The sequence below is a fragment of the Setaria viridis genome, chromosome 2, assembly GCF_005286985.2.
Source record: "Setaria viridis chromosome 2, Setaria_viridis_v4.0, whole genome shotgun sequence".
In the NCBI taxonomy this organism is placed as follows: domain Eukaryota; kingdom Viridiplantae; phylum Streptophyta; class Magnoliopsida; order Poales; family Poaceae; genus Setaria; species Setaria viridis.
In genome coordinates, this window is record NC_048264.2 from 37410228 (window position 1) to 37424141 (window position 13914).

The 13914-nt window shown below is 48.6% G+C and overlaps 2 protein-coding genes across 2 annotated transcripts; both read left to right on the forward strand.

Annotated features, from left to right (window-relative positions):
* Positions 1-8: 8 nt before the first annotated feature.
* Positions 9-4554, forward strand: LOC117843905 (histone-binding protein MSI1). The gene is made up of 5 exons (XM_034724661.2): positions 9-751; positions 2128-2271; positions 2767-2891; positions 3669-3764; positions 4143-4554. The coding sequence occupies exons 1-5, from the start codon at positions 116-118 to the stop codon at positions 4351-4353; spliced, it is 1212 nt and encodes a 403-aa protein (XP_034580552.1). The 5' UTR covers positions 9-115; the 3' UTR covers positions 4354-4554.
* A 5984-nt stretch (positions 4555-10538) lies between these two features.
* LOC117842637 (uncharacterized) lies at positions 10539-11979 on the forward strand. Its single transcript, XM_034723128.2, has 2 exons — positions 10539-11276; positions 11371-11979. Exons 1-2 carry the CDS (start codon positions 10698-10700, stop codon positions 11440-11442), a joined length of 651 nt encoding a protein of 216 aa, XP_034579019.1. The 5' UTR covers positions 10539-10697; the 3' UTR covers positions 11443-11979.
* The last annotated feature ends 1935 nt before the right edge of the window (positions 11980-13914 follow it).

The following is a 13914-nucleotide window of genomic DNA, read 5'->3' on the forward strand; positions in this document are numbered from 1 at the left end:
TTGCCTACCGCGCCGCACACGCTCGCCGGCCGCCGCTTCGTCCCCAAACCTTTGGCGGGAGACGAGCAGCACGCCGCCACCACTTCCCGCGCAAAGCAGCACATCGAAGCGAGCCATGGACGGCGGGTCCTCCTCGCCGGCGAGCCCCCCACCGACGGCGGGTCCCTCCGCGGAGGAGATGGAGGAGTACCAGAACTGGAAGAAGAACGCCGCGGTGCTCTACGACCTCGTCATCTCCCACCCGCTCGAGTGGCCGTCGCTCACCGTGCAGTGGCTCCCCTCCGAGTCATCGACCCGCAGCCACCGGCTCGTCGTGGGCACTCACACCTCCGACGAGGCCCCCAATAACCTCATGGTCTTGGACGCGGTGCTCCCGCTCCCGCCTCGCCTCGCAGCGGCCGTCGCTGCCTCAGGCGGCGCCCTCCCGGCCCCGTCCGTGTCCGTCTCCCGCGTGGCGCCGCATCGGGGCGAGGTCAACCGCGCGCGCTACATGCCGCAGCGGCCCTTTACGGTGGCCACCAAAACGTGCATGGACGAGGTGCACGTGTACCATCTCGGCGACGGCGACGGCAGCGGGAAAAGCGGCGCCGATGCTGTGCTAAGGGGGCATGATGCGGAGGGTTATGGTTTGGCGTGGAGCCCGATGAAGGAGGGGTGGCTGCTGAGCGGCTCGTATGATAAGAAGATTTGCCTGTGGGATCTTGCCTCTGGGAATGGAGCTCCTGTTCTGGATGCACAACAGGTGTTTGAGGTAATGCCCCATTTGACACTCCTGTTTCTTTTTTCTTCAATTCATGTGCCACTTTATTCAGTACCACTGCATTTTCGGGTCAGATATTTGCAATCATTTTGTTACCATGTGACTTGATGCATGGAGCAATTTGATTTGTATGGTTTCTTTTCTTTCCTAACGATGATAGCTTTGTTCATTTATTTGTATTGTAAATTGGCTTTGAAACAGTACGTGCAGTAAATATTTATGGTACACACGAAGGTGATGGTGTAGGTTTAGGAAAAAGTAGCAAGCTTAGGCACATGTTGAGGGAAATTAGAGCATGGCTCCATACTTTTGGTGTACATGTTATTCTGTAAACCAATTTATTATGTTTGCACTTTTGCAGTAAGATAATAGTTCACTTTGTGCTGTCCAGCAATTTGAATTAACCTTCCGTGACATTTAATCTGCCAATTGTTCAATTCCTCCATTTTGCAAGTGATTCACTGCGATGCACTTTTTCTGTAACATGCTGAAGCTTCCCTGTTTCTCTTATTCCATAAGTTAGCCGGGGTCTCTGAGCTGCAGATAGAAGGGTCTTTACCCATTGACTAATCACCAGAGAGTATTTCCTCTGTCCCCATTCCTCCAATAGAAGCACTGTTCCCTAGAGAACTTGCATCCTTTTTTACAGATAAGGATATTTCTGTTTTCACTTATATACTTTGCAACCAGCCTAGTTTTAGGTAGCTTAGCTTCCTTCTCTTGAAATCCAGGAACTATATTCCAAGGAGTACTTGTTCATACTATCAGGCTTTGCCACAGAAATTTTGAACTCCACTCCTTCAGACATGCTATAGTTGTTCTGAAGTGAGTTTTATTATTTCCTTATTAATGTTGTTCAACCTTAGACTTTGTGTTCCTTATTCATGTGTTACCCATACCTAAAAGGTTATCGAGAGAAAATTTGGTCTTTTTTACTATAACTGTCTTTTTTTTAGCATCTGAGTATTTATTACTTTGTTATTGCAATACTTGTTTTCGACCATGTTTCTCATCATGTAAAAAGAAATTTTTATGAACACCAGCTCCTGTGGAAATGTGACTATGTTTGTTGTGCCCTGCGTTGTTTCCAATATTTGTAGATGTCAGGACATTGTCATTAGTATTAGATAGGCCATGGCACATTTGTGCTTTCATTCTTATCTCACCTATCTAATAAATACTACTGTCAGATCATTCATTTAAAGCATGTTAGAAATCTCTGGAACTCTCAGCATTATTTGGTATATGTCCAACTCCAACGTAAAGAAGTCCATCAGCTGTCCCTTCAACTAAATGTTAACCATCTTATTGTTGCCAGTGTAGTATTGTTTATATTCGGAGGGTCTGATGGATATTTGTTTTTGCAGGCTCATGAGGATCTTGTTGAAGATGTTGCTTGGCACCTTAAAGATGAAAATATATTTGGATCTGTTGGGGATGACTGCAAGTTGATGATGTGGGACCTGCGTACAAACAAACCAGAACAATATATTGCTGCACACGAAAAGGAGGTAAGCATGGTTTAACCAACGATTATCAAACTGTATGTTCAGGTCTTGGTGATCACATAATTGCAATTGCACAATACCTTTACATGTTCGTTAACCAACAGCTCCACTTTTTGCTTTTGTACATAGGAGCAGTATGTGAGACAAACTCTAAAAAGCTATAAGCTTGCATCAGTTAATGTTTGCTTTTTCAGCTTATAATGGGACATTATGCATGTGTTCTTCTTACATACAGTGCCATATTTTGCCTAAAGTAATTTCAATTTTTGTGGATTTTGAGCTGAATGGCAATATGAAATTATGGACATGATTCATTTATATCTGGCCCTCCCATGTGATTGGGCAATGGTGATGCATTGGATATCATGCTGACCTTTCTGTTTGCTTTTGTATTTCACTTCTGTAAAAAAATAAAAATACTAAATGCTCACTATTTCAGTCCTGTTGTAGTTCATGGATTGATTTCTATTCATAATTGTGTGTGATTCATATTTTTAGGTCAACTCTCTGTCATTCAATCCATTTAATGAATGGATCTTGGCTACAGCATCTGGAGATGCGACTGTTAAACTATTTGACATGCGAAAATTATCAAGAAGCTTGCACACTTTCGACAGCCATGAGTACGTAATTTTTGTCTGTGCCCTTTGTGCTTCAGTCTTTATTTCTTCTTTTTTATTTCTTCTGTAGCCAGAAAATGTGCCATAGCCAATTTAACAGCTGCATAAATGTAATCCCTTTTACTTTTTGCTATGGTTTGATATTATATTTGATACGCACTGGAAATCTATATGATGGAAAATAACCAGTATCTTAATGGGCCAGTAGCAGATTTCAGTTGCAAAAGAGGTCGATGATTTATGGTACTATTTGTTGTAACATGTGACTGGTCCGTAATAATGATGATACTAGAGAGTTGCTCCTGTGATCCTATTTTAGAGAACTAGCCCTAATCTTACACAATAGGTTATTCTAAGTCAGGGGCAGTCTGTGGTTCCCACTACTTAAATAGTTAAGGGCATGTGGCAGTTCTGAATATTTTTTGGTTACTGTATGAAATTCTATATTCAAATTTCAAGTGATATATATCCTTCCACTAGATAATTAGCTAAAGTAATCTCCACCTTTGATTTGCTTAAAAAATCCGTGCATGTTTTAATACCACTGGAGCACATCTTTTTCTGTAATGTGCAAACCTCTATCAGTTTGAAAGGTTCCTTTCAGAAAGTAATTGACCTATTAACTTGGTATACTTTGAAGCAGTGAAGCACTCTGTATTAGTTAGCCTATCATTTGCTATTAATCAATCTATCTGTTTCTCCAACCTATCTTATTTGTGTATCTTATCTTTCGTTTTCGTTAGTATCTGAAATATTATGCTGCACAATTTGCACATACAGGGGGGAGGTGTTTCAGGTTGAATGGAATCCAAATTTGGCTACTGTATTAGCTTCATCTGCTGCAGACAAAAGAGTGATGATATGGGATGTCAACAGGTACATTGAGTCAAACCAACTCCAAAGTTGTATTGTATTTCCAGTAGATGTCTATTTTTTAGTCCTACCAATTCAACAGTTACGATGGGGACTCTACATGCAAATAATTAACAGATCTACTAATACTAACTGTGCTAAATCTAGTTGTTAGGCATCACCATGGAGCTTTTTAGGTGCAAATGCTCATGTGATTTACTAAATTTTCACAATCATCAAGTCAAATCCTTGGGGGGTGTTTTTGATGCTGATTACGTTCCATCCGCGGCATGACAGATTCCAATACAGTTGAAGCAAAGCCTTGGGGCTTATTGGTGACAATTTCTTTTGACCATCGCCCCTTTCCTTTTTTTCTGGTTCTGACTGTCTTGTGTCTGTCAGGATTGGGGATGAGCAGTCAGAGGAGGATGCAGACGACGGACCACCGGAGCTGCTGTTCGTCCACGGAGGCCACACAGCAAAGATATCGGAGCTGTCATGGAACCCCAGCGAGAAATGGGTCGTTGCCAGCGTGGCTGAAGATAACGTCCTGCAGATCTGGGAGATGGCAGAGAGCATCTACTGTGATGACTACTCTCTGCAGGATAACTGACTGCCTCAGCAGGCCCTCACCACATAAGATGAGTTGCCTTGCCTGTCCAATGGTAGCGAGTTTATCCGATGGATTGTGTGCTGTTAACGTGTAGAATCCAAGAGATTATTCTGCTTTGGTACCGTTTGGCCCCTGCAAGGATGGATATCATTAAGCGGCGACTCTTAATTAAATCCGTATCATGCCTCTGCTTGCCTTGTCCGGATCTTGTCTGATTGAGTCTTCTGTCGGTCCTAAATCCTGATCATTTGTCGATCACTTTTATGTGGGCATTGTGGTAGCAGCAGCATCTGATCAGCACGTGATCTGAGGATTCCGGGGATGCTCCTACAGGCCTGGTTCAGTTGCTGGAAACATGCTGCTGCTGCTCGACTCGTCGTGGTCCATGTTCAGCATCGCAATCATTCGCTGCGCCTGGTTGTCACGTCCCAGCTCGAGGCGACAGGAGGGAAAGGCAGGCGAGCCGCGACCTCCATGATGCGCCCGACCCGTCCCGTCGCGGGACGCGCCGCTGAACGACGGAGCCCATCAGCGTCGTCCAGTCTCCGGTCATGCTGCGGCTGGATACCGAGAACGTGGCTGCGGTCTGAGAACGAATCCGTCGGCCAGCCAACGCGGCGCTGCCATTGGAGTGCCGGCAGGCAGGCAGGGCAGGCGCTCCGGGTCCGGAGGAAGCATGGCGCCCGTTCATTTCCGGCGTTCGGCTCTTTTACCAAAAGCAGGATCGATACAGCCAGCCAGCCCAGGGGCCAGGGCAACGGCCAATGACGACCGGCTCGTCGCGAGCATGATTGAGACGATGAGTATCCCCTCGCCCGGGGGCCGGGGCTCCCCCAGACCCCAGTCTCCTCGCGTGCCCTCCCAGTGCCAGGTCCCAGTCGGCCAATGGAGCGCTCCTGGCCTGCAAGTTGCCTGAACTGCTGCTCCTGCTACTGCTAGTAATCTCTGACTCTGAGGCTCGATGCTTGGCAAGTTGGCTGCTCCTCTGAACGGACTGGACCCTTGCAACTTGCAAGTTGGAGCCTGCCGGCGGAAAACCCCTGATCGGCCGCACGCACGCAAAGCCGGCGTCGCTCGATCGGCTAGCGGGCTTGGCCGGCCGGTCCGGCAGGCGGGCAACACCCTACACCCACGCATCCTCCTCCCGCCGTACGCGGTGGGGCCGATGCCCAGGAAAAAGGGCGGGCGCAGAAAAGGCATCAGGAAACGCGCGCGCGCGCGCACGCACGCAGACGCCCGCCGTGCAGGCCGCGGACGAACCGGTCCGCCCGGCGCCGCGCCTCCTCGTTGCCACCGCCAGCCTCAGCGGCCACGCACGGCACGACACGAGCAGCCCGAGGAGGCCGCTTTGCTTGCTCACCACCGAGGCGGAGGCGCGCGCGTACGGGCTCAGCTGCCCCAGGCGCCCAGACCCCTCCAGCCCCGCCCCCCCGCGCCCGCCACCCCCCCCCCCCCCCCCCCCCCCCCCCCCCCCCCCCCCCCCCCCAACACACACACACAGTGTAGTCACGCTAGTCACGCTCGTGGTCGCGCTCAGTCAGTCCCGGTCGCGGCCCGGGCCCGTGTCCGTCCTCCTCCCCTCCTGTGCGCCCCCCCTCAAACCTGCCGTGTCAGCGCGCCACGCTGCTTCGCTGCTGTTGGGAGACGCGATGGCTACGACACCTCCTACAGCGTACTCCGTCTGTCCAAAATAAATGGACCTCTTGAGTTCGGGGTAAGAGATTAATGTTAGAAATTATATATACACTCCTTTAAATATGTAATCATTGTAGAAAAAAATAGAAAAGGATAACTAGAGTTATGTTGTCCCATAGTAGATGTGCATTTATTTGTGGCAAATTTTAAACTATAGAAGTGAACCTGGGGGGGGGGGGCGGTAGTGGCCCAGGCTACTAGCGGCTCCCGTGGGCCGGCCTCGGCACAGCGCGGCGCATACGTGCTCCACCAGTAGCAGCATCTTGCCATTGTTTTTCTGCATGCCTCCCGTCGCGTCAATCAGTCGCTAGGGCCTGGTGGTGGGTACTGTAGTAGGGTACGTGTCTGCCGCTCTTTAATTGGCAGTGTACTAGGCGGCAACGCGACGCCCAAATCGAGGGAGGCAGGCGTGCGCCGGCTCCGGCAAGATAGCAAGCAAGGAGGCTCGGGCCACGGGCCACGGGCCACCGCGCCAACTCCGGCGGCCTTTTTACCACCCTGGCTGGCTGGCTTCACGTGCCCGGGAACGGGGAGCTTGTGCCCTGTGCCCCTGTGCTTGTGCTATGGGGGTTGCTTGCTACTCCTAGTTGCTACTATGCTAGTGTTGCTGAATGCTGATGCGGGATAGCTCCTGCGACCTGGCAGTGGCACCATCCATAGATGCATGGTTTTGCTGGTTTGGTACTCCATTTCTGGTCGCCTCTGCTTTCCAACTCCGGATACGAACAGCGCGACAGCTCGCAGCTGTACACAGTGACAGAGCATGCTGCCTACTACTGTCTTGTGCATTTCGTTCGAGTTCAACATGGAATGCAAATCTTTCTTTTCAGGCCCCATTTGAATGTTTATACACTTCTTCATTCCTCCTACGTGTGGATCGAAACTGTTGTTGTCATGTTGATGTATTCTAGCAAAGAAAGATTCCTAAGAAATTCTCGTGTTTCGGGAACAAACAAGCAGCGGATTTTGGCCAAATATGGGAGTAATAACATACTGGAACACCAGAGTGGCTGTACACAAACGCACCTGCTGATGCTTTGCTTCTTTTCTGGTGAGAAGTGAGAGCGGTTTCCCAAGACCTTTGAATACTGGCCGTGCTAGCGTAGCCATTATAAGCCATGTGATGCTACCTACACGTACGTACGAGCACACCTACAAATGAAATGCAAGGAAGGGTTCCATGTTTGTCTAGCTCTGACGCTCTGTTCTGTTGGGTGCTCGTAGCCTCGTACCGGCCCATGGGAGGAGCCAAGAGGAGACCGACAGGGCTTGCAAGCCGACGCGTCACGCGCGGGAGAGGACGGCTCTCCCACATGACGCCTTTGTACCATGCATCAGCATCGCACACTTTCCTGGCGCTGTACTTCTTTTTTAATCTTTCTTACCCGGCGAAAATGAGAAGAAATGCTGCTCGTACACTGTGCACACACAGCGTCCTCAGAAAAAAGAATCGTGCGAGTGACCGGCAGGGACGAAGCGCTGCCATTGGTGGGTCTCTGCTGCTGCCGAGATCCACGGCGACGACGATGACGACCTGCTAGGTCTACATGTGGATCCTGTGCGTGCAGTCACCAATGCGCTTGGTCTCCCCGCGAGGACGCATGGCTGGTTACTCTGCTTATTTTTAGCACCCGATCACATCAAATGTTTAGATACTAATTAGACTATTTACAAAACCCATTATATAAGTGGAGGTTAAACGGCGAGACGAATCTATTAAGTCTAATTAGTTCATGATTTGATAATATATTGCTACAGTAAATATTTGCTAATGATAAATTAATTAAGCTTAATAGATACGTCTCGTCGTTTAGCCTCCACTTACGTATGGGTTTTGTAAATAGTCTACGTTTAATACTCCTATTAGTATCAAAACGTCCCCGGCTTAATTTATTACTCCCACTGATCAGTTACAGATTCCAATGGGAAAATGACAGTGTGTTTGCAGGTTGCTTGCTTGCCGTGCCTTATCCTCGGAGACCGGAATAACGGTACGGATAATGAAACAGGCTGGGACATGGGAGTCCGGCACTCCGGCGGTCTATTCTACAGGTTCATGCACACCATAGTGCGTGGGTGCCTTTTAAAAAAAATTGCAGTACATAAAGATCCACTGTAACTGTCCTCGTGCTTCGGTTTAGCAGTCATATCTGGAAAGTATAATCACGGTCATTAAGTTCGCATGACTACACCGATACGATCATGTCCTTAAGCATACGTATTTGGTAGATGTGGGTTAAATTTGATCATGTATAATCATCCAACTTGGAAGTTGTGGATTAAGTTTGACCATGTATGGTCCTCCAACGTGGACAAATCATGGGATGAACATAGTCTTTTCCAATTTTTTATAACTTAATTGTATGGAATGTATGTCAGTAGTAACGGGCCTACCGATCCTAAGCATGCTAGTAGCTAGAGGCCAACTAAATCAATTGCCCATGTTTCATGGAGTTTAGATTAATCATATCCATTCATTGCTCTAGTCCACTTGTTACTCTGAGTCCCCAGTCCTTTTGGTATTATCCTTTCATTTCCTCATACAAATGAAGCTAGGAGAAATGGGGATATGCCCCTCAAGTTCTATAGGCTCATGCTTTTTTTTAATGTTTGTGAGATGTAGTTGAGCTCCATCGGCAAGGCAAGCCCGAGCGCGGGCTTGTAGCAACATGGTGCATTGTCTATGCTAGCAGGAAACAAGATCCCTTGGTGCATTCATCGAGTTAGGCGTCAACAATATTAGAACTATATAGTTGGTAAAAACTAATGGTAAAATGTATCTCAGTTTTTTCATGCTCTAGAATGTGAAGATGACATTTGGGTGATTCAACCAACCTGCAAAATCGCCATATGTCACGTTGTTTAGCATGTGGATGAGGCGTTGTGGCCACTTGCCCACATTGCTCCCAGATCATTGTTGCCAACACAATTGCTTCTGGTTTTGCCCTTTATTTAGAAAAGTTAGAACGGGTTATAGAGAATTGTTTTGCTCTCACTTCTCCACCATGCTTCTTGCATGTATTGCGGTGTGATGGGAGGAAAATTGAGAACTTTTGCTTTGACGATAGAGTGGCATCGTTCGATAGATAACCAGTGGCAGAAGAGTGGACTATCAAGGATAGAATCGTAGTGGACAAGGCTATAGAAAAATGCCGTTCTCGTGCAGATGCTGTCTACTTCTCATGCTAGTTGTATGGGAGGAGCAGTGAAAGAATTGTAATTTTGGCCATCGGAGCAAAATCTATGCCTAGTTGCTACCGTTGAGTGAAACGATGGCGCTTGCCCTTTAAACAACCCCGCCCCAAAAAAAAACCCAAAAAAAGAGCTGGGAGCGAAAATTGGATGCGACACTACGACGCTTAACTACAAACGACATAAAGCAAAAGTTTGATGCAGAAAGTGAAGATCGCGACATATATGAGACAAGAGAAGTGTAAGGAATTGATGTAAAACACTAGGACAGTTAACTGTGAACAACAGAAACAATCATGGCGTGGCTAAAGTGTGGTGTAGAAATATTTAGCAATAAAAACCAAATAATAAGGATCAAGGCGGTGATGCACAACCATGCATGAAGGATCGATCTCATCACATACCTTGGTGTTTGTGTGGTAAGAAGAAACATAAGGAATCGGCTTCATGGCCTGTTGACATATATCGATCAAACTGTCAAAAGGAAGGTACGTCATCTAACAGCCCAAATGACCAAATATGAGATGACCAAATATGAGATGGTAACTCTGTTCGCTTCAACTTATCAGCCGGCTTATCAGCCACCGAACAGTGTTTTTCTCTCACAACAATTCAGCCGTTTCAACTTTTCAGCCGGCTTATAAGTCCAACCGAACAGGTACCTCCGTAGTGAGGTAAGTGAAACAACTATACGCATTAACTGTCATTATTTGGCTCTAGAGCGGTATAAGCTTGTGCATTCTTGAACAAAATTTCTTTTAAAACAATATCACTAAAAAACGTTAGACTTGCTCTTGTTCTCTCCTTGTTCTAAAGACCTGACAGGCACGCTTTTGTATGTGTTTTTTTTTTGAAACCATTTCTTACTTATCATCGTGATCAGTTGGCATTCTACTACTATTTTATGGTGTACCTACGAGAGTACCTGCAAACAGAAACTGTCATTAGCAAAAACCATGTCACTCATCAGTTGGCATTCTACTACTTCACGGTGTAGTCGAGTACCTGGAAACAGAAACTGTCATTAGCAACTGGGCCCCACGGTCTCGTGCAGGCGTGCAGGTGAGCAGACCTGCTTGTTTAATCTGATCGATCAATCCAGATTCCAGGATTAGAAAAGGGGAAGCGCTGGCCAATCGCAGCGGAAACCCCGAGCGGACCAATCGGAGACACGGGCGATCTGACTCGCGGGCGCCATTTGACCAGTGCCGGGTCTCCTTCACCAGTGAACAGTGATCACCTGGGCATTGGCTGCCTCACACACAGTGGCACTGGAGCACGATGAGCTGAGCTGGGCTCTGCCCCCTCTGGAGGCCTCTGCCCCTTTGGAGGCCGCGGCTACTAAAGCCAGCCACCCACCCAGCCCTGTGGCCCTGTGGGGCGCCGGTGCGTGCCCAAAACTAGCAAGCGCAGAGGCGCCACGCCAGCGAGCGAGCGAGCGAGCCAGGGGGGGATCGATGGCGGCCATGGACTTGGAGGACGACGAGGACATTTGGGGGAACACCGCCAGCAGCCCGAGCGCGTCCCCGACGCCCCTCACCACGGCCGTGGTCGCCCCCTGCGGCGCCTTCATCTCCACGCAGCTCAGCCTCAACTCCCGCCTCCAGCTCCTCTCCACCACCGCGGCCGCGGGCGGCTCCTCCCCTCCCCACTCCGTCGGCGCCGGCATCTTCGCCGCGGACGGCCTCCGCCACCACGTGGGCCTCGGCGACGGCGGCGGCGGCGGCTTCCGCAATGCGCCCGCGTCCCCGGCCCCCTTCTTCTCCGCCTACGGCCTCGACGCCGGCGGCGGCGTCGCGCCCATCGACGCCGGCGCCGCCCGCAGCGCGCTCGAGGACGAGATGTGCGTCGGCCCCGGCACGGCCTGGGCCGGCGCCGGGGTCGGCGGCTCCGACCGCCGCAAGAAGCGCATGATCAAGAACCGCGAGTCCGCGGCGCGCTCCCGCGCGCGCAAGCAGGCGTACGTCCGCGAGCTGGAGAGGGAGGTGCAGCTCCTGCAGCAGGAGAACGAGAGCCTCCGCGTCAAGTACGAGCAGGTAACCGATCGAAAGCCCCACTCCCCCGCACCTACCCATCCATCAACCCATACATGCCCAAAGTCAAAGCTCGCGCCTTTCTTTGATTCGGCAGCTGAGGGTGTCCGTGGAGGTGCCGGTGCCGGTGAAGAAGACCCTGCAGAGGATGCCGTCCGCGCCATTTTGAGGACGACGACGAGGACATCGATCGATCGATCCATCGAAGCAGGCGGTTGGGTTGCTCTTCTCCTTTTGAGGCGGTAATCAACAGTGATTACAAGTAAGCGACTAATTAGTGAGTGCTGCTACGACAACTGCTCACATAAGCTCATACTAAGCTCGCAACCAGTAGTACTCTACTCCTCTGCTTAGCTCGCCGTCCATGTACAAGCACCAGGTCACGTTCGATTTCGTCTAGGGCATGTACTAGTAGCTTTTGCCTCAATCGATCTGTACAGTGGCAGCTGCCTAGCTAGAAGAGGGCTGCCTGCCTGCCTGCCATGGCGGCGTGCTGCTGGCTGCTATATATACCTATGTCTATATGTGTGTAGCTTGTCGCGTGGGATTAGGCGGAAAGATGGCGAGCCTGCTTGTACAAATGTGGTAAGTATTGCTTCCTGGAACAATGACATTTCGGGTCGCAAGAAAGAACAAATCCACGAAGCTGGTCTCCTCTGTTTTTTTCTCTCTTCTATGATAGATACATGGCGAATGTTGTTGTTTACTCTTCCACCCAACTTGCTACTTATCCTCTTGCCATGCATGTTATCTCGATGGACTCGTTTGTTCCCCTGTCGATTTCGGAATTCAGAAAGGGGGACTCGGCTTTATTTCGGAATAGTTTTCTTGGGCTGCTGAATATTTGCTACAGGTGAGGTCGTTTTCTTCGACTCTGGTTTGGAGGTTCAGAGACCCTGAACCTGAAAGAGCATATGCAGTGTTTCCATGCTGGTCTCTGCTAAAACAGACGGGACCACTGTTAGTTTGATGTGCTCCTAGGTTAGCGATAACTTGCAATCAGAAAGAGACGTTGCTGTCTTATAGATGCCTCCTTCAATTTTGGTGCTCAACTTTGACGAGATCCTGAGGGAAAGGGGCATTTCGTTTTTGGCGAAATTCGGGGAAATGGATCGTCGGCCTGTTCGCTTCAGCTTATTCAGCCTGCTTATTAGCTACCAAATAGTATTTTCCTCTCATAACAAATTAGCCGTTTCAGCTTTTCAACCGGCTTATAAGCTGAAGCGAATAGATCCCGTATTCTGCCACCCTTTGCTTTCCTGAAAGATGAAAGAAAAAAAAAAGGTTGCGAAACTGGTCCCTGCTCCGTGGCTCACATCACCTGATGTTGAGCTGTTGACTACCTGTTGAAAATCGTGGTCATTAGCGTAACAAGGAGCTTCCATGTTTGCAGATCGTGGTCACTCCACTGGTCAGTAGCCTGATGATTCTTTTTGTGGGTCTTTCTGTAATTTCCTTTTCTAGATAAGCTACCATTGCTTGCCTACCCCAGCCAGGAGACCCCAGGCATAGCAGCAGAAGTCATCACTCTCCCTCTTGTTTTTTTTTTGGTCCGGATATGTTTAGATCCATTCACCTAAAGCGTCAAAAAGTCCAAATAGTTTTTTTCCTTAAAGAATAAAAAAACTACAAGATAGTAGTACTCCGTACATAGCTAGAAAAGGCAACGTCACCGCAATAACAATCATATACTCCTCCAAGAACCACTCTTTTTTCTAAAAAAATAATAAACACCTCCATCACAAAAGTCTCAGATCAAGTGGAACTTGGAATTCTGGAGATAATGAGATGTTCCCTGGCCAGGGACCCATAGGCTAACAAATTAGGCCATGAGAGTACGAGATCGACGGATAGCCCAAGACGATAAAGCCATAATTTCATCTGGGCCTTCGTCCTCGTGACCATGATCATTTTTGCCGGCAAGATATCTTGCGAAACTATACAAGAGATATTTGGCGTAGCTAGTGTACTTGTATAATGTTCACCGCTGTACCAGAAGTACCGGTAAAGGTTATTTTCAGAGAGAAAACTTTCCTTCACCTTTGCCTTGGAGGAGGGAAATAAAACAGTAGCAAATCTGGCACCACACACCTCAAAGGACAAAGATGCTGCGGTCGCTCTTTTACATGTGTCAGGCCGCTGTTTGTTTATAGACATATTGTTAAACAAAATTCTCCATCTATTTTTACCATGCACTCTCAGAGGGGAGACTTGTTTTTTCTACCAACGGAATAGAACTGCTGGCACAGTACATCCGGTAGTAGGAAACAATTTTTCAATGCAATATCACTTATTCGCTGTTGAAAAAAGGTTTCCGAGATGTGACAACACAAAGCAGGCTGGCTAGCTGGAGGTATTGGTCAAGTGCCAATTGATCGAGCTAGCGTAGCTTAAAATTTAGCAGTACATACACACGCATGCTTACTGGTCAGAGTGAGGAAACTAGGCCGGGGAATCTTGTTTTGTGTAGTAGTGCCGGTAAAGCAATCAGAGCTTTCGATCCATCTTGTTTGTGAAGCGTAGTGCACTTGTACCCCCCAAAAACATAAAACTAACGGGTGGCACGCGCAATTCCAGCGTCGTCCTCAAGTTATTCAGGACGAAGGGTACGCGTCATTGGTTATTCAACGAAATGTTTCAA

Excerpts from the sequence above, each read along its gene's own strand:
- LOC117843905 (XM_034724661.2), top strand. The coding sequence starts at position 116 with ATGGACGGCGGGTCCTCCTCGCCGGCGAGCCCCCCACCGACGGCGGGT. Across the intron at positions 752-2,127 it reads ATGCACAACAGGTGTTTGAG|GCTCATGAGGATCTTGTTGA; the intron begins GTAATGCCCCAT and ends TTGTTTTTGCAG. Across the intron at positions 3,765-4,142 it reads ATGATATGGGATGTCAACAG|GATTGGGGATGAGCAGTCAG; the intron begins GTACATTGAGTC and ends TGTGTCTGTCAG.
- LOC117842637 (XM_034723128.2), top strand. The coding sequence starts at position 10,698 with ATGGCGGCCATGGACTTGGAGGACGACGAGGACATTTGGGGGAACACC. Across the intron at positions 11,277-11,370 it reads TCCGCGTCAAGTACGAGCAG|CTGAGGGTGTCCGTGGAGGT; the intron begins GTAACCGATCGA and ends TTGATTCGGCAG.